The sequence below is a fragment of the Pyrgilauda ruficollis genome, unplaced genomic scaffold (genome assembly GCF_017590135.1).
Source record: "Pyrgilauda ruficollis isolate IOZ18807 unplaced genomic scaffold, ASM1759013v1 scaffold28, whole genome shotgun sequence".
Taxonomy (NCBI): Eukaryota; Metazoa; Chordata; class Aves; order Passeriformes; family Passeridae; genus Pyrgilauda; species Pyrgilauda ruficollis.
In genome coordinates, this window is record NW_024524155.1 from 1,202,835 (window position 1) to 1,221,243 (window position 18,409).

Here is an 18,409-nt window from a genome sequence, read left to right on the forward strand (position 1 = left end):
CAGTGATGGATTTTTTTTTAAAACTGTAATCCTGTAGAATACAATTATATGTGAAAGTGTCACCGTTTAGTAATACAGGAATTATACTGTAAATAAAAGAAAAAATATTGTTCCACGTGCTATAGAAATTCATTCTGATTAATGTTAAACTCCAGTTATAAAGAAGTTGATAAAAATATCAGATGCTATCAAAAATGTTTTGGAAAAAAACCTTTAGCTTATCTGATTTAAGAGCATGAGTTTGCTTGTTATGGGGTCTCTGGACTTCTCAAGTGTCTTGAGAAACATGTTTTTAGGGAGGTGTCTATTAATGGATATCTGAGTGTAGGTGTTTTTTTCAATCTGTCCTGAAAGCACTGTGGAAAACCTTATAAATACTGAACTACCTTTTCCTTAGGTATATTTTATTTATAGTATCTTTGATAAAAAACAAATTTAATCTTACACCTCCATGAATTTCAGTGTGGTGAGTAAATTAAATTGAATTCACTTAACTCTTTTCAAGCAGACAGCAAGTTATTGCAAAAACAGCAACCTTTTCACAACACCTCCTTTCCCAAACATGACTGCTCAGCAGATGCACAGTCCAGCTGAAGAACTGAGTACCGTGGAACACGTTCTTTGGATAAGCAGAAATAGGAACAGAAATAACTGATTAGATACCGTGGCTTTAAAGTCTGGAAGGAATTAAAAGAAATTGAAGACCACTGAAAGCAATGTCAAAAGGTCATAACTTGTACCAGAAAAATTATGCCTTTCCTTTTTTTCTTTACATTTAAGTCTGGACATGTTAAGATTTGCCTTTGACAGTAAGGAGTTATGAAAGCACAGCATGAAAAAAAGTTGCTTTCATTTATAAGGAATTTCAGAAGATATTTCAGAAGACTTTATTCTTTCCTCTCAGTTGGACTGTGAAATAGGAAGTTATTTAGGAGTTTTCTTAATGTTATTATTAGGCACAGATGCCTTAGTAGTACATGTTCCTAACTTTGTCAGGTGTTCCTTCAGCATGAAAGGGGAGATAAAACTGTGTAACCTGCAAGTCTTGCAACTTCACAATGTCCAGGAATATCTTCAGAATTATTCTGAGTTTTTGAACTGTAGGCCAGATGTTCCCTTTTTTAAAATCTTGTATTTTATCTACACTTCTGTAGCTATAAAGTCTTGATTTCTTTTTATCTTTTAGTGATGCCAAGCAGTGAACTACATAGTAACTACAACAGCTGACAAGCTCAAAATATTCAGCACAATTATGTGCAAGAGAAAGTAGCCATCACAATGAGCCTGAGTTTCAGAAGTACTATGCAAGGCTTTTTCTTCCTTCATCTAGTAAGTGGATTTAGAACTCCTTTTCTCCACCCAGGAATAACTGGTCTGGGGCCAATATTCAGCTCTAGTATTTTGGCAATGAAAACATGAATGTATCATGATGAATCAAGGAATAATTAATGCAAGGTATTGGAATACAGAATGAACTTGCAAGAAGGAATAAAACATCCATCTGTTAAAAGACCAACCAAACAAACAAACAAAACAAAAAAAAAAACAAACCCAAGAAACAACCCAAAGAGAATAATTTTACTGAAAACTGCAAGATAATCCTAGGTCATGAATTTTTTAATAGGATTTTTTCTCCACTTGTCTGTGTGGAGAGAATCTGATGTTAAGACTTAGAACCCCTAAGAAGTTTTTCTCTCAGTTCTGTAACCCACTACTTATATGAAACTCTTTGTAGATTATATTCTCAGAGGAATTCTTTAGGGCTTCTCCACTGTAAATTATGTTCATGGTTTTGGCTGAATAATGTGCTTACTAAGGGTTTAAAAGGAACTTTCTTCAAAACCCAGTGAACAAAGTTGAGTTTTTTAAAAAACATATTTGTCCAGCTTCTTCATTCTGTGTGTTGCATATTATTATAAATAATCAAAAGATTGAAAAATGAGAATTATCCATATATTCAAATACTAAATTAAACTAAAACTGGACTATTTCATTTATTTATTTCAGCCTGGACCTGGCTGAAAAGGAGCAGAAATGACAGAGTTTTCATTATGTGTGTTCTGACATTTCTGCTTGTGTTTAAAATTGTTCTGTATCTTGCTTTGGAAGACCTTTTGTAACTAAGTTTTCCATTGTTTGTAACTTCTAACATTTTAGACAGATTTTTTTTTTCACAGCAGGAACTTCTACCTACTGGGTGAAGTTGACTTATTTTGTAGGTTTCAGCTGAGAGAAGGTTTTGGATATTTTCTGATCAAGAGTTAAAGGATAAATATGATGTTTTCCCTGACATAAAAAAGCATGCAGCAGTTTGATTGGTAGCCTCATATGTGATTATGTTTTGCATTGCTTTCTTAAAGTTTGGCAGGGAAATTGATCCACTGTCAGAAGTATCTGTTTTGTGACTTGTGATCTAACTTCAGCAAATGCCTCTTTTTTTCCTTTTATTTTTTTCTTTTTGTTGTTGTTTGCTTGTTTTTTCTGTGATTTTCAACTGCCTGGCACTGATTCGCAGTCTATGGTGGCTCCTTTTCGTCTTGTACCTTTCACTGTTGGTGCAACATCAGGAAACAGTGGAGCAATGGCTCTGGTGCTGAATGTTTGCAGGTTTAGCCTCTTCAGTCTTTAGCTTACATTTAAATTCTGGGCATTCTCAACAGATTTATTTTACTGAGGCATCTCTGGTTCTCACTGAGTTTTGGCCCACCTCAGAATATCTTGTCCTTCTCGGGTATTCCAAGATCATTTCTGAATGTGTGGCTTGTTATTTTGAATTATGCTGGTTTTCAGATTTCTTTGATATTGCAGTAAATTTCAGGGAAGCATCTTCATTAATTTTCCAAAATCCCTAACCTAGTAATCATACCTGAATGAGCAACTGCATGTGAGGCATATGATATATCATGCATGTTAAGCATGTTGTAAAGCACACAGTCAATGCCTTAGTGCTGAAAATGCTCAGAAATGTTGTTATTGGAGTGTAGCAAATGTAAAATCATAGGATAATTTAGGTTGGAAAAGACATTTAAGATCATCAAGTCCAACCATTAATGCAGAACTGCAAAGACCACCACTTGTCCATATTCCCTAGTATCACATCTACACATATTTTAAATACATCCAGGGATGGTGACTCCACCACTTCCCTGAGCAGCCTGTTCCAAATCTTGCCAAACTTTTCTGTGAGGAAATTTTCCCTAATAATCAATCTACGCCTTCTCTCATGTAACCCGAGACCATTTCCTCTTGACCTATTGCTTGTTACTTGGAAGAAGAGGCACACCCCTGCTCACTACAGCCTCCTTTCAGGTAGTTGGAGAGAGCAGTAAGATCTTCTCTCAGCCTCCTTTTCTCCAGGCTAAACATCACAGCTCCCTCAGCAGTTCCTCATAAGACTTTTCCTCTAGACCCTTCCTGAGCTTTGTTGTTCTTCTTTGGACACGTCCTGAAGTGTGCCATTTCTCTGTAACTTTCACTTCTTGCTTACGAAGGGTGAAGTTGCTATTCATATTCAATGAAGGCACTATATACTGGATTTAGAAAAAAAAAAAATCTGAACTTCAGGCAAGACTGTATGGTTATTGAGTCAAAATTTATGTGTTCACATCTGAGCAATACTCTATGTTCCTATGCTTTTACTGCTGAGCAAGCATGGTTAAGGGAGCAATTACACTTGTAGTGAAGGATAGCTTTCTTTTCAAGTAGTTATCTAAGAAAAGGATAGTTAATTTGCTTGTAAAGAACAAATAGGGCTAATGTGGAGTCAGTGTTATTTTATTTCTCTGAGCTTTTTAGTTTGTGAAATTTCAGGTGATGTGGTTCCTTTCCTCAGCTGCAGCATACAGTATAGAATTGGAGCAGTTGCATAATTTGGGTAGAAGCAGTGCACTGGAGATGCTGCTTTATGACAGCAGTGGAGGCACATCTGTGTTTTTGTGCTGTTTAAAACAGCCTGACAGATACATAACTGGTGGTCTGTATTTCCCTGCAGGAAACCAACAGGCCCCTCTCAGTCCCCATGTACAGGACTGAATCTTGAAAGGTTGGCACATTTCTGACAGGCCTCTGCATGTTCAGTCTTCATGATAGTTTTTGGTCAGGCTCCAATATCCACACTGTTTGTTGCCTTTATGCTTTTTATTTTTACTGTCAGGAAAAATGGCGCTATTTGAAGGTACCTTGAGAAATGTGAGTTGGCTGGGTAAATCAAGTTTCTCTGCTTCTCTGCTGCTTTTCTTCGTCGAGTCCCCATTCAGTCTTACTTCTTTCTGTGAAGGCAGCCAAACAATTGGAATGTTTTTGGCAGAAGACATAATTTCTGCTTAATGCTATTATTTGTACTAGTGGTTTTGAATTTGGCACTGAGTTACTACTTCACATTTTCATGTACATATAATGTTTTATGATTTTATTTTTGCTTTTCTGGTAAAATCTGGGCTAGCGTGGTAAAGTCTGGGCTAGCAACTTGGTTCTGTGATAAAAGAAATAATGATTTGGGGATTTGGAAATTTCAGTATACTAAATATTCTGTACAAATAATTTTGCATGCCTAAGCACTGTACACTCCTGTTTTTTGAATCATTTCCATAGTTACCTTTGGAGCTCCTTAGTCACAGTGACATTTTTACAAGTTTGGGGAAAGGATGGATTTTGTGGGGCTTGAGGCCAGAGCTTTCAGAAAGACAGGTAAAAAAAAACTGTGTCAGTGGTCCATTTTTGGTTTAGTGAAGGATGATGTGCAAACCAATATTTGACATTTAGCCTAATGCCAAAGCATCCAGTCATGTAGTAAGCTGAAGAAAATTGGGTGCTCAAGACCAGTAGGGCTCAAAATGCTGTGCACATGCTGCTGTTGCACTCTTTCCTCCCTGTTGGCATTTAGCCTGTCTGCCTCATGGGTGGTCTTTGGTTGTGTCTCACTGCTGTTTGGTTTTTGGCTGGTCGGGGCTCTACTGACCTACCCTGTAAGGCAGAAAGCAGCCTCGTATTTTTTCCATTTCAGGAATTCTAGTTCTGGTGGGTTTGTTTTGTTGCAATCCTTAGAATAACAAAATAGGTAGGCAGGAATTGCATATCATCCAGTTCAGAAGGGGCAATCCCCAAAAGTTGATTGGGTTGATATATCCAGATGAGTTTTGCCCATATCCAGCTACAGAGATTTTGTAACCTTTCTAAGCAACTAGTTCCAGTGACCTTCCTCACTGTGAAAAATTTTCTCTTACCCATAACTCTGAGTTTTCTTTGTTACAGCTTGTCTCTCTCAGAAGGATCTGTGTCTTCTCTATATTTGCTCACAAGGCAGCTAAAACCCTATAAAATCCCTATTTAGCCTTTTCTCCTTAAAACCAACTAATCAAACTCTTGCAAACTCCTCATAACTCCTGTCCTGCAGACCCCTAATCGTCTTGAATCACCTGCTGGACTTAGCTCAGGATATCCATGAGCAGGTTAAACCAGATGCTGCACTTCAGATGAGCCAAATAGGGGGGTTTAATGATTTCCCTTTATCTGCTGACTATGATCCTGTCAACAGAGTACACTACACAGGTAGCCCTTACCACTATGTAGTGCTGATTCTACTAAAGTATTATTTTGGCTCCAGATAAGACAACAGCTAGTTTAAAATGCAGATATTTGTTCCGATCTGTAAGGGCTACAGAAATTACAATCTGGTTGTAAAATTTTTAGAAATGAGATATGGCTGTCTGTAACAGTATATAATGTGATACATAATACTTTTTTAAGTTTTAAGGCCAGTGAAGAGTTTACAAAACTGAAGGATGGCTAAATGATTTGGCTGTTCAAACCTGATCGAAGCATGTCATAGTTTCATTATCAGAATGAAAATAATGTTAGAGTGTCACAGAAGAAAGCTGCTTCACAGAATGCACAGCAAGATGAGAAAAGCTGCAAAAAAAGGGAGACAGTCTTTGATAAAACTCTCTACAGTTTTCTTTGCCTTTCAAAGAGGTGGTGGGCAGGGGGAAAGTAAAAGGTATTGTCAAAGAGGAGACAAAACTGAGGAAAAAGAAAAGAATTGGAGAACAAAGGACAGCTACAAACTGGGGAAGAAGACAACAAAGCAAGCGGAAGATTGTTTAGTAAATAAAGTACAAATGAAGACTGTTAATATGAAAATGAGAATATATCAGAGGGCAGAAGAGATAGGGGGCTGTTTGTGAGCTGGTAGGCACATAAACATTTCTTGATGCACAGAGAGAAAATTGACCCTTGAAGACACTTAGTTCAAGTTAGGGAGAAAGAATAAAGAGGAAAATACCTGTCCTTTATCCAACTAAGTTTAATTTAGGAATAGGTGATACCTATTATAAACCAGTTAGTTTTATGTGTTTTTATGCCTCCTCTTGTGCCTTTGTCAAAAGCATGACAAGGACAATAAGTGTTCTTTGGCTTACAGTATGCTTTCATTAAAAGCACCAGATGCAAATTTTGTAGTGACAATATGAAGAAACCACTGCAGCAACAGAAGAAAATTATCTGACCCCTGTTTCTTCATGTCATTTTTATTTATATAAGTTAGTTGAAACCAACTGCATATGTCTTATCTCCTTTTGGGTCAAGAATCAGCAGGGAAGAAAAGCCAGGGATAACTGCTTCACTCTGCCCTCTAGGAAAATGTTATTATCAAGTTTCCAGATAATAAAGTTACTTTTATTAAGCAAAATCTTGAAGTCTTTTTAGCGATGTGGGAGTTTATAAATTTTTCATCCACTTCTAAGGTTAATCCACTTGTCTATATTTATATTCTTTTTAAAAGAAACAGAATATTTTGCATGAACTACTTGTGTTTAAAAGCTTATAAAAGTAATAGACTAGAATAAAATAAGTATCTGTGTAATCAAAGTACATTTCATTTCACAGCTTTTAAGTATGTAACAGATTAGTATTATTCCACTTGTAAAAAATACTTGAATTGGCTATCTCTCTTATCCTTTGACTAGTGTTTTTATAACTGTCCAAAACTAGTTTTAACTTAGAGTTGCCTTAGATTTCTGATACACCATAAAGTTTCCTAAGATAGGGAGGAAATGTGACTCTTTTTAGAGGACTGTGTCATTTAGTTAAGACTTGACATCCACCTGGGCTAAGAAAACTGACTGTTTGTTCCCTGGGGAAATGCTTTGAGAAGGTAACTGGTTTTTATGTAGAGTACCCTCCTAAGTTAGTTTTTTTGGTTTAGTGTGCCCCGAGGCAAAACGTGTCAGGATATTTTAGAAGATCCTGCCAATCTAATTAGTCTTACAGGAATAATGCTAAAATTAATTCTCTGTTTCCCCCTTCATAAACTATATGGTGCTTCATCCCTACACTGTCAGTGGCAGCTGTTAACTGCATCTCTAAGGGGGACAAAAACAGGCTTAGTGCTGTTCCAGGGAGTAATGGGAACTGGTCTCTTGTTCCACCAGAGGTGGGGCAGGTGGGATAGCCCTCTGAGTGGAAAACCTCTTCCAGGACTGGGAGTTTTTTGTGAAGAATGGGATTCAGTCTAGAGCAGCAAATGTTTGCATCCTGTCACAGCAGCTAAGGCCATGATTCAGTGATTGATTTCAAATTCTCTCAAGGCAAGACCAAGGAATGGGGGTTTGCAGTCACTGGGTCTCCATGTAGAGTGGTCCCAGCAGGCTTTCTGTTCCTGAGGAGGGGACTCAGTACCTGAACTCCAGCTTAGAAGATGGACTTGTCAGTCCTTCCAGGGAGAGAAGGCACTGGCGTTAGTGTTGCTGTGGTGCTTGGTGGGGTTGGAGTTACCTTGGCATGCTCCTTTGTATAGTGTCTGTTATTCTGCAGACACTCAGGAGGTTGGGGGTTTTGCCTCAGAGAGAGGAAATACTGCTACAGCTGTAATAAAAGCCATTTGGAACTGCACAAGTAAAGCACTGAGCACTGTAAGCTTTCTATCTGACATATATGTTACTTTTATATACCTCTTGTTTTTATTTAATTCCTCTGAAGTGCTTGTGTTGATGAATAATTAGAACCAGGATTGGTATGCCATTCTTTTGAATAAGCTCTTATTTTGTTTAGATTTTTTTTTCCCCTAAAATCCATTCATATTCCAAGGTACTGAAAGGCAAAGTATTTTAATGGTGTTTTTGCAGAATATTTTCCTGAATGGATGAGGAAACAGTCATTCCAGTTAGCACTATGTAAAAAAGTGAAGGCAGTGCAGTTAGCTTAATTTTCCATTTTTATCTGTCATAGATGTAAGTAATTCAAACATATAAGCTTGGGAAGAAATTAACAGTTTGAAACTGGGACTGCATGAGTCTCATAGGATAATATTAGTATTTCATGTGTGTTTCAATTTGACATTCGTAAGAAAAAGGTTGGTTTTCCTGAAGTATGAACCATTTAATAGTTAATGCTGTTTTTCACTGGGCTCCTGTGATAAACTAGAATGTTCATGTATTTCATGTGTATGCTTATGTAATTAAGCATCCACTAATTTATTTCTCTTTGGAAAATACTTCTCCAAATCAGCACTCCATGTGTGAAGATTTAAGATTATATCATCTGTTTGTTTAAGGTAAGCATTAGGACAGGTATTATTATTTTATAATAGATTCTTAATCCCTTGTCTGTGAAGTGTTGATGTTTTCATTAGAGTTAAAATATGTTGCATGTGTACAGAAAGCCTGAAATCTCAATATGTGGTTTTATCAATTTTAATTATTTGAATCATTAGAACGGCTAATTTTTTGCTTAAGGGTACACCAATGTACCATTGAATCTGTTTTTTAAGGTTTTTTCCAGTTTAATGTCTGAATCCAAATTCATAAAGAGTTGGAAAAATGAGATGTCTGAGCTATAGGATTCACAGGGATTTTATATGAAGCCTATTTAATCAGGATAACACTGTTATTAATATTCATAAAGTCAGCTGGAACACAAATGACAGACTATGGAGCCTAAAATTTTTTACTTGTGAATTTATTAAAAGCAGCTTAAAAAATTAATGGAATTTAAGTAAAGTTGACGAAAATGAAAATCTTATGTTAGCAGAAAAAATCTATATTAGAACTTTGTCTAAGACCATCTTGCATTGATATCTTTGACAGATTTCATTGGTACTTAAAGAAGAAAGATGCATGAATGGTCATTTAAAAGGATTTAAACACATTGGCACATTAATTTTTACATGAATAATAAGTAGTTTCCAAAAGCAATTAACTTACAGTGTACAAGATTTGAATAGAAAAATAGGACTGTGACATCAAAGGGCAAAGCAAATGTGCAGTACATTTTAAACTTTTAATAATACGACTTCTTAAAATAATTTTTTTCTTTTCCACAGTAAGTAAAGTAGCACCAAAGGAATTTGTGTACAGCTTGGGTTTGTTTTGAAATACACCAAGATCTGGGAAAAAAAATATTTTTATGCCAAAGTGCTGTTGGTAAAGAACAATTTTAAGGCTTTTACATTGATCAAGTGCTTCTGAATCAGCTTTCTCTGTGTGGAAAACAGATACATACTGACCACAGTGTGTGATTTTTTTCCCATGCTGCTATATGCAGCATTTGGAAGCATTTCTTATTTCTGTAGATGGCAAAACAGTTACGTCTGAGAGTTCTTTCATTATTGTGCTTATCTATTAATTTTATGTCAATGTTGCATTTTATATTCAACCGATAGTAACATTTTCTTTTTTTTTTCACTTTCTTTCATGGTGTCCTAGTAGCTTTACACTAGCACAAGGTGGATAAATAAATAGTGAATAAGGAAATTAGATTTTAAATTACCTCTAGCGTTTGGGTTATGGTTTCACTTTATATTTTCAGTTTTGTCTTGGTCAGCCAGTATACTTTATTTTAATCTCCAGATTTTATTTCCTCTCATTATTACACAGATTGATTATTAGCAGATTGTTTTCAAATGAAAGAAAGGGTTTATTATAATTGTATTCAATTTTTCTGATGATTCCTTGTGTTAAAACCTTAATGGCTACTTCTGATCATTTTTTGAAATGCTGGCTTTTAACACTCACTGAATAATGATGGTTCAATAAGTTTTGGTTCTAAGAATACCTTATGTTCAACATACCTTCTGTAAAGGTACATCTTGAAGGAGAAGTAAGTCTTGTGCACAAGTCAGCTACCTATTGCAGCATTTGCGTTCAGAGCAACCAGTTTAAATAGCTAATGTCTGGAATATTTTGTTTTTCTGTATCCTAACTTTTGTTTTTAAATTACGGGGAAATTAATTGGCACACCCTAGGAAGCCCTAAAAATCTTTCCGTTTTACTTTGATCCATAGGTGACCTCAGTCTGATATCAACCATTTTTTTTTATTTTCTCTATGTTTAAACCAGAAAATTCCTATTAGTTAACAGAACCTATTTCACCTATGAAGACAAGGTCTGTAAAATAAGCCTCTTGACTTCAGTCATAAATTTTTCCTGTGCCATAGTCTATTATTTCCGGGAGAGGGCAGCATTTTCCTATATCAGGTACAGAAAGGCACATGCCCTGCTTAGACTGTCAATGTTTCTTGTAATTACTCCCAGTATATTTGTTGCTTGCTTATGAATTAACTTGCATTTATGGAACTAAATCATTCCAATCATTTAATTACACCTGAGGAGCTGAACTATAATTGCTTGCTTCCAGCTAGGATCTGATATGGCTTGAGCAGTATTAATTTGGTGTTTACTTTTCTGAGTGCTAAAAGCATTAAAATGATTGTGCAATGGGATTACATTTTACTAATTGCTGGCATTCATTAGCTGGGTAAATGGCGAGGAAGAATGACTGTATATTGTGGAGGGATAAAATTATGGTTTTAAATAGTATATTACTAGACACATTAAGGCCCTAAGACATGTTTTAAAATACTCCAGAGGTTATTAAATACCATATTTTCTTCATGTCTTGCTATATGAATATCTTATTAAAATACTGCAATTATTATGAACCTTTTTGTGCAATATGTAGGGAAATGGCTTCATTGACAGAAACCTATTTCTTGATATTAATAACCCTCTATATTTTCAGCTAATCCAAAAGTAAATGAGGAACTTAGGAAAAGATTGCCAACTTCAAATCAACACAGTTACACAGAATTGAAGAAGAAGAAGCATACAGCTTCATTTGAGGGATTCTTTTAAGGGACTCAGTGTTCTGCGATATGAGGTGAACTTTTTATTTTTTGTTAAGACCTAAACACATCAAATCCTCTGCATTTTTTTTATCATGCTGATTTATAGTCAACAACAAATATGAGCTAAATATGTATTTCTTGAATGTTTGATGTACATGTTGGTGTTGAATCTTAAGTGTTTGTACAATTAATTTTTTAGTAATTTTAAATATAAAAATGAAATAATCTGCTTTTTTGGTGTTATATGGCAAAATAATTTCTCCTGCTTCTTTATTATTTAGGATATGTGTCTTGGTATAATTTGCTTGAATTGTAAAATATGTACTTAATTTTTTAATTTAATCTCTTACATTTGTAGCACAATGACAACTGTCTGAGTGTTTTCATAATCTAGTCACTGTATCTTCAAGGCACATGTATCTTTTTAATAAATGTAAAAAAAATACAGCAGGGAAAACATACGAAATAAGCACAGTGCATAGTTAAGGATAAAAATTGTCCTATATACAATATTTTTTAAAAAGGTGCTTGAGTAAGTAATCCAATTTGTGGTTAGCTTACTATGTTATCAAGATTACAAACTTATTTAGATTTCCTTGCGATACAGAGTATAATTGAATTTTTTACACATAAGAAAGCATATATTTTAATACCCAAAATGGTGCTTGGTAAACATAACATTTTACTGTAAGCCTTATTGGGGGTTACTTCTTGAAGATCTTTGATTATATGAAATATTGCAACTGTGTAATTAACTATAGTCTGAAGCAATACGCATGCAAATATTGGGATGCATTACTTAGCTGTTCAGAAAGAACTTCAAATTCAGAGTTGGAGTGGCCATAGACCACTTTACCTGCATTTTATCTAGGAAATTAAAAGAGAAAGAATGCTGTAAAGTGAAGCACATGCCACTATCTGTAATAACTGCCAAAGTGAGCAGTCTTGTTGTCTGTAGCAGGACTGCTTGGTGTGATTTGGACTGTGCTCAGTAATGTGTACTTCCAAGACCAGACTCTAGAAAAAAAAAACAAACTAATAAATATTTCAACAAAGACATCACATGCAACAGAAGGCTGAACCAAACAAATATAAAAATTAGATGAGTGAAGAAAAAAAATTTTTATAGAGAAATATAATTTTTCACTGGCTGTTAAAGTATGCATACTTCATTGTGCTGCTATAAATATTTAAAATAATTTGTTTTGTAAATTTTTTGTCAAATGAAGGCAAAGTATAGGTGTATTATATTGTTTCAAGTTTATTTATCTAGAGTTTGTTTTATTTTAGCTCTGAAACCTTCAAGCAAAAACTGCACTCAGTGCCAGATCAAACAAGTTCAGAGGAACAAATGGAGAGCTGGTCAAAAGGTAGGGACTTTAAAGATATTAATAAGGAACCTTAGGTGTTATACCAGTGCTAGGCAGTGACTGGAGTGTGTTTGTTCTTGCTGATATATGACTGACTTGGGAAGAAAAGAAAAAAAACCCCAACCACATACTGCTCCTTAAAAGAACTTGGAGTAACAGGAGAGCAGCTACATGAATATAAAGCTTCACCTTTATTTTCTGAATTTTTGAAAATGTTTTTTTTATAACTTTCAGAAGACTTGTTTAAATTCTTAGTCTGTACATTGTATTTTACTTTCCAATCTTTTTTTTTTTTTTTAAATTATCAATAAATCTGAAAATTTGTCTTAAAGTAATTTTCTTGGCTATTCACACCTGGCTTGGGTCTGATTAAGCCATCTACTAATATTAATGAGTTTCTCATTAGTAACACAACTGAATGTAGACAGCAAGGAAAGGCTTGGAGATAAAGGTGACCTTGGTTAACTTGGAGCTTTCCCGGTTGATGGAGTTTTCATCTTCATCAGGATGCAAGTATCTTTTTGTATTTTTAGTTGATTCACCAGACATAATTGTTCTCAGATACATTCTTCCATGTTTCATGACAGAAACCTAAGGGGAAAAAACCCCACTGAATTTGAGAGTACATTACATGACTGACTTACTGACTTTGTAGAAGAGAATTTTCAGCAGTAGCTTATGACTAGATTGTGACCTGTAGAAGGAAGGGAAAGACATATAAAGAGATCCTCACTTTAGGGTGGATTTTCGCTAATGAGTGACTATGTGTAGGTTAAAAAATTCAAAATGGCATAGGTGTGTCAACATCAAAATTTCCTTCTATATCAGAGCCTCATAGCTTCTTGTACATTTCCTTTTTTGGAGTTTTATACTATATATTCTCTCTCAAAAGATTATAAATGTCAAGTTTCTCATGGAGAGTCTGTTTAGAAGAAAGAAGAAATGCTTCATTTTGTAGGCGATACTTTCATATGTAAATTAATTTCTACCTATATTATTCTGTAAAATAAACTACTTATCAACCCCTTTTAATTTATGGAATTTTGAGCTGTTACTGAGTGAAGTTCAAAAGTTTTTGAATCATATACTCTGTAAACAACAATATTCATGGTGGTGTAAGTTAGTGGAGAATTGTATTCTGACAATTTAAACGTGTAATGGCTTAATCAGGTTTAGTATTTTTAGACCTTTAGGGGTCAGCATACCCTAAGAATGGTTCAAAAGGTTAAGTTTTCCAAAGTAGGCAAATGAAACTGATTCTCTGTGAAATAGTTTCTGTCTAATTGCAAGAAATTATGTTCTGCTACTGCTCAGATACATTTTTGAAACTAAGTTGTTATTGAGTTTCATGTGTATTATTTTTCTGATGCATTAAGTCAATATTTTGTGCTGTTTAGACAGCTGCTTCTTCCAAGCTAACATTTCATGTATCCAACAGAAGTTGTTATATAAATAAAAGTAAAATTTATACACTTTTTTTTAGCATAATCATTAATAAGTCATGTAATTCTTTGTGCTTTTGCTCCTGGGAAGGTTAGAAAAAGGGATTATGGGTAAATCTGTCATCATACTGGTGTGGATGAGAAAGTTTTTTTTTCCTTAGAATTTAATTTGGTATTAACAGCTAAGTTGCATTCACTTATAATAAAGATAATAGGTCAGTTTCAGCAACATAATCTTCAATATGTGCGCTTGGTAGATATTCTAGTGCCTTTTCTCATTGAATTACTTAAGCCAGCAACTTCTCATTTTCTGTGTAAATGTGTGTGCTGAGGAGTGTACTATTTTGTGTCCTGCTTGCTCTGTCATCTTCATATCTTTCATTTGTGCAGTTGGTACTGTACTGTATTTAGATCTTCCTTTCTTGTAACTTGGAAGCTTAAAAGCTGGGTTTAAAATAACCCTATAATTTTTAATAATTTAAAATTTTAATAACGTACTGAAATATTGGAGATTACATTATTTGTCAACAAATAAAGATGGTAAAGCAAGTATGAGACTAAATTTTTCTGACTAGATGAAAATTCAGTCAAGCAACGAGAATTTTAAAAAATAGAAAAAACAGATACAAAGCGGTAGGTTTATGGCAGTTATGTGGGATAATGTGTAACCTGTTAACCAATGTTATAAAATAAAATACTTGAAAGGAAGGTAGTGTTTAAGAGGAGTGTATCTGAAGTGTTTAAAAGGTGAGATTTTCTTTTTAGCTTTCCGAGTTGTTTGGAGTATAGTATCCCTGTGTGGATTGAAAACTTTGTCACTGTTCTGTATTATTAGGAGGAATTAAAGAACAGTTTGTGTGCAAGGCTTGTTATTTTGTGTTTGTATCTAGTTTAAATGTACTCTTTCTCTTGTTTTTAATAGAAGGTTAATGCCTTTTTTCCTTTCCCCCTAAGGATACTTGAGAGAATGTACCAAGAACACTGGCAGCAGACCAGTGAGACTGTGCCACTTAGAAATGAAAAATATTCACAATCCAAGCTAGACAGCCTAGAATAGTATTCAATTATGAAAATAAACTTGTATTGGCAAATAGGTGCATATCTTTGCATTGCAGTGATGGTGGGTGTGGGGAAGCACATTGCATTGGGGTAAGAGTTGTTACTTCAGTAGGGTTTCCATGCATAGTGGGAACTATGCAAACATTAATGCTATGAAAACACAAGAGGGAACCTGAAACTGGGTGGTTTCTTTTCTTATATATATGTTTAGGTCTTGATATGGCATTTTTTCAGAAGCATTACCAGGATTGGAAAGTGGTGAGTGTACAAATGTTGGAGTTAAATTTGTGTCTTATTTGACTTGGGTACCATGTTTAATTAGGTGCAGCTATATTCCTGTATTATACAGTCTTTAACTATTGTAATGTTTTGGCTTATGTCATATTTATGAGCATCCATGCTTTAAGGACAGGGCAGAAATTAGGAGAAATCTTAGAATTTTAAGTGTTGTTTGGTCTGTTTTGACAACAAAATCAGAGTTTTGCTGATTCCAGAATTAAAATCATTGTATAATTTTTATTTGTAAATTCCTTAGACAAGTTAATAGATTGACATTTTTCATGGCAAAGTTGTTTGCTTTCTTAAAAGGTGTTTATTATGTTTTTCAAGCATAGAAATAAGCATTTATATATTGCTAAGCCATTACTTGAAACATATATTGAAATGTAAGTCAGTGAACCAATTTCACTTCTCAGAATTTGATGGCAACTTTAGTTATGATCTATATAGGCACTTCTCATGTATCTTCAAAAGAATGCTTGCAGCTTGTAAATATACTTTAAAATTGCGTGTCTGGAAACTATTTCAGAGGAGACTAGCTTTAAAGGGCTGTGATAATGTAGATTGGAACAGAACTGCAGAATCAGCTTGTGCAGGGAAATTTGTGATGGAGGTGTTTTATCTGGTGGTGAGCTGTGGGGTTTTGGGGTGTTTTACATTCATGGTAATTGAGGAAATGTATTCACATGCAAAGATTAAGTAAAACAAATAATCTTTTTGTGCAACTTTGACTGTCTTATTAGAAGTAGAAAACTCTTCTAGTTGTATAATGGTTTTAATGTACTTTTTTGTAGAGTTGTTTTTGCAATATTAATTACAAGGACTTTTTTGTCTGGAATTTCTATTGTGTGAGTTTGACACACACAAAGATTAATGGGTAAAGAAAGCCTCAAGAATAATATGGCGTTTTAAATGCTCTAGTTGGGTAAAAAAGCAGCTAATGGTAAAGGTGCTGCTGCCCATTTCTCCAGAATGTACCTGCTACAGCTGTAAACACTCTAAAGTAAATCTAAAGCCCCTCTTTCAAGGCTGTAACAGAAGCAAAATTAAGCATACTTGTCATAGTGAAGTCTCTTTCTTCTTTTACATGCCTCAACAGGAGATACTGTGAGCCTATTCTCCCTCTCCTACCATTTCTAGCAACAAAGTGCTGTTTACTTGGAAAAGAAAGAAGGCCTGAATATTGCATGGGTGGTTTGTATGCAGAAAAATCTACATGATATGCAGAGAGGCAGCATCCTCTACCCCCATGTGGCTCAGCTGATCAGTGTCTTCAGTGTGTGCTGTGCTTTCAGCATCAAACTCACTGTGTGCTGTCAGATCCCCTTGCAAAGTGCCAAGTGTAGTTGAAGATTTCTCTGAATGATGTAAAAGCCTGAAAAGAGGCTGAGAGGATGAACTTTCATGAGTAAAACCTAGTCCCTCATAGCTGTTGAGCAACACCAAGCATCGAAGATGTAGAAAACCTCTTCCATGGAAGAAGAAGGAATAGTGTGACGTAACATAGAAAATAAAAATGAGTTAATGATAACTGAAAAATCATCCAATGCTGCTTGGTCTTTCCTGTAAATATAATCATCCCTTCATGCACAAATTCTCATCTATTCTTTTTCCATTCCATATCTTTCCTTGTACATTTTGAGGGGTGGAATACAGCACATTTTTAGCCAGACTGCATGCAGAAAGACTCCTCATCAGAAGCACAACTAGGTGTCCAGTACTTGCCTGACTCACTGCAGTGTTGTGAATGTGATTTTGTTGAACCCTTTATGGTACGCTCAAAGTGTGTAGGGCCTCATCTGCACTGAGGGCTGTGAGCACTAAGGATGGGGAGAATGCACACCTTGAAGTATTGCACTTTGAATCTTAAGGGTGTAAAGTATGAGTGCAGCTAACTTCAGAATGTCTTGAAATGTACTTCAGAGAGAACAGCACTTACTACCACAGTAATTTTTAAGTAGTGCTTCAGAAGGAGCTTTAAAAGACCTTGCCCAAGTGCAAGAGGAATTTGGTTATTTTCTTCTTTAAAACCTTCATTACTTCTATTTTTATAACAGGTAGAATAAGGCTTAAGTTCAGAGCAACAATATTTAAAAATTATTATGAAAAGGTTCTCCAGGGAGTGCGTTGCCAACTCTTATTTGCGAGTTCATCTGCATCTTTAGTAGAACACTCCTGGAGTAAAGGGTGCGGGGGCAAGGCGTCTTGTGGCTACTTTATGCAGAGTGATCTTTCTTTTATGTCAGACACTTAAAATTACAATATTTTTCTTTACTTCTAAAGCTGTAGTTTCCTGGGATTTTGTTTAGAACTCTTAATTCAGCAAAGCTTTAATTGTTTGTGTGTGGTAGGGGAGGTTGAGTACATTTGGATAAGAGAATTTTCACTATAATTAATGGGCATGGGGAAACATGACCCTGCCTAGATAAAAGGGAGTTCTGGATCATTAAGATTTAGATAATGGAAGGGGGTTATATGTGAAAAGCAATTGTCTGATATGACAATAGCAAAAGACAAATGGGGTGGGAGGGTTTACTTTGTTTTTAGTTGGTTTAGAAAACATAAACACAGCATGTTTAGTAAAACTCCAGCAGACACTATGTTTGGAAATTATGTAATGACTCCATATAGGCTGTAATGATATCCTGAAACCCTGTATTTAAACTAACCTGAATTACAATGAGAGATAAACAGAATATTTACCCATCCCTTATGAGCTGCTGCTGATATGTAAATTTATTCTTCTACTTTGCACAAATATACTTTTGAGCTACTGCTTAAACACTTCAAGGTCCTTAGCCAAACAGTTTTAATGATGCCTCCAGTATTATGAAAGTGTGACATTTGATGAATGCCTTGTATAGTTGTGATATCAGGGAAAGTGTAAACAAAAAACGCACATCAAGTCATCGTGCAACACCTAGATAATTTATAATTTTACTGTTTATATCCATCTTGACATTTTTTATCTGCCAAAGGCAGGTTTCATTTGGAATCTTAATCTGAGATTTATTTGGTGGATCTGGAAATCATAGCTGGAGTTCCCACAGGAAATGGTCCATCTACCAACAGATTAAATGGCAGTCCTGCAGTTGTTAAGGGAGCTCTGCATTTAACACACATGCATACTCATTCAGTCA

General features: G+C 35.1%; 1 protein-coding gene across 1 annotated transcript in view; it reads left to right on the plus strand.

Moving 5' to 3' along the window:
• The first annotated feature begins 1,264 nt into the window (after positions 1-1,264).
• The window catches only part of MIPOL1 (mirror-image polydactyly 1), a 162,065-nt gene continuing 144,920 nt past the window's right edge, over positions 1,265-18,409 (plus strand). The window contains exons 1-4 of the mRNA XM_041472129.1: positions 1,265-1,329; positions 8,503-8,548; positions 11,014-11,151; positions 12,410-12,489. Coding sequence (XP_041328063.1) covers positions 11,147-11,151; positions 12,410-12,489 — 85 coding nt within the window. The 5' untranslated portion in view covers positions 1,265-1,329; positions 8,503-8,548; positions 11,014-11,146. The remainder of the gene's footprint in view (positions 1,330-8,502; positions 8,549-11,013; positions 11,152-12,409; positions 12,490-18,409) is intronic.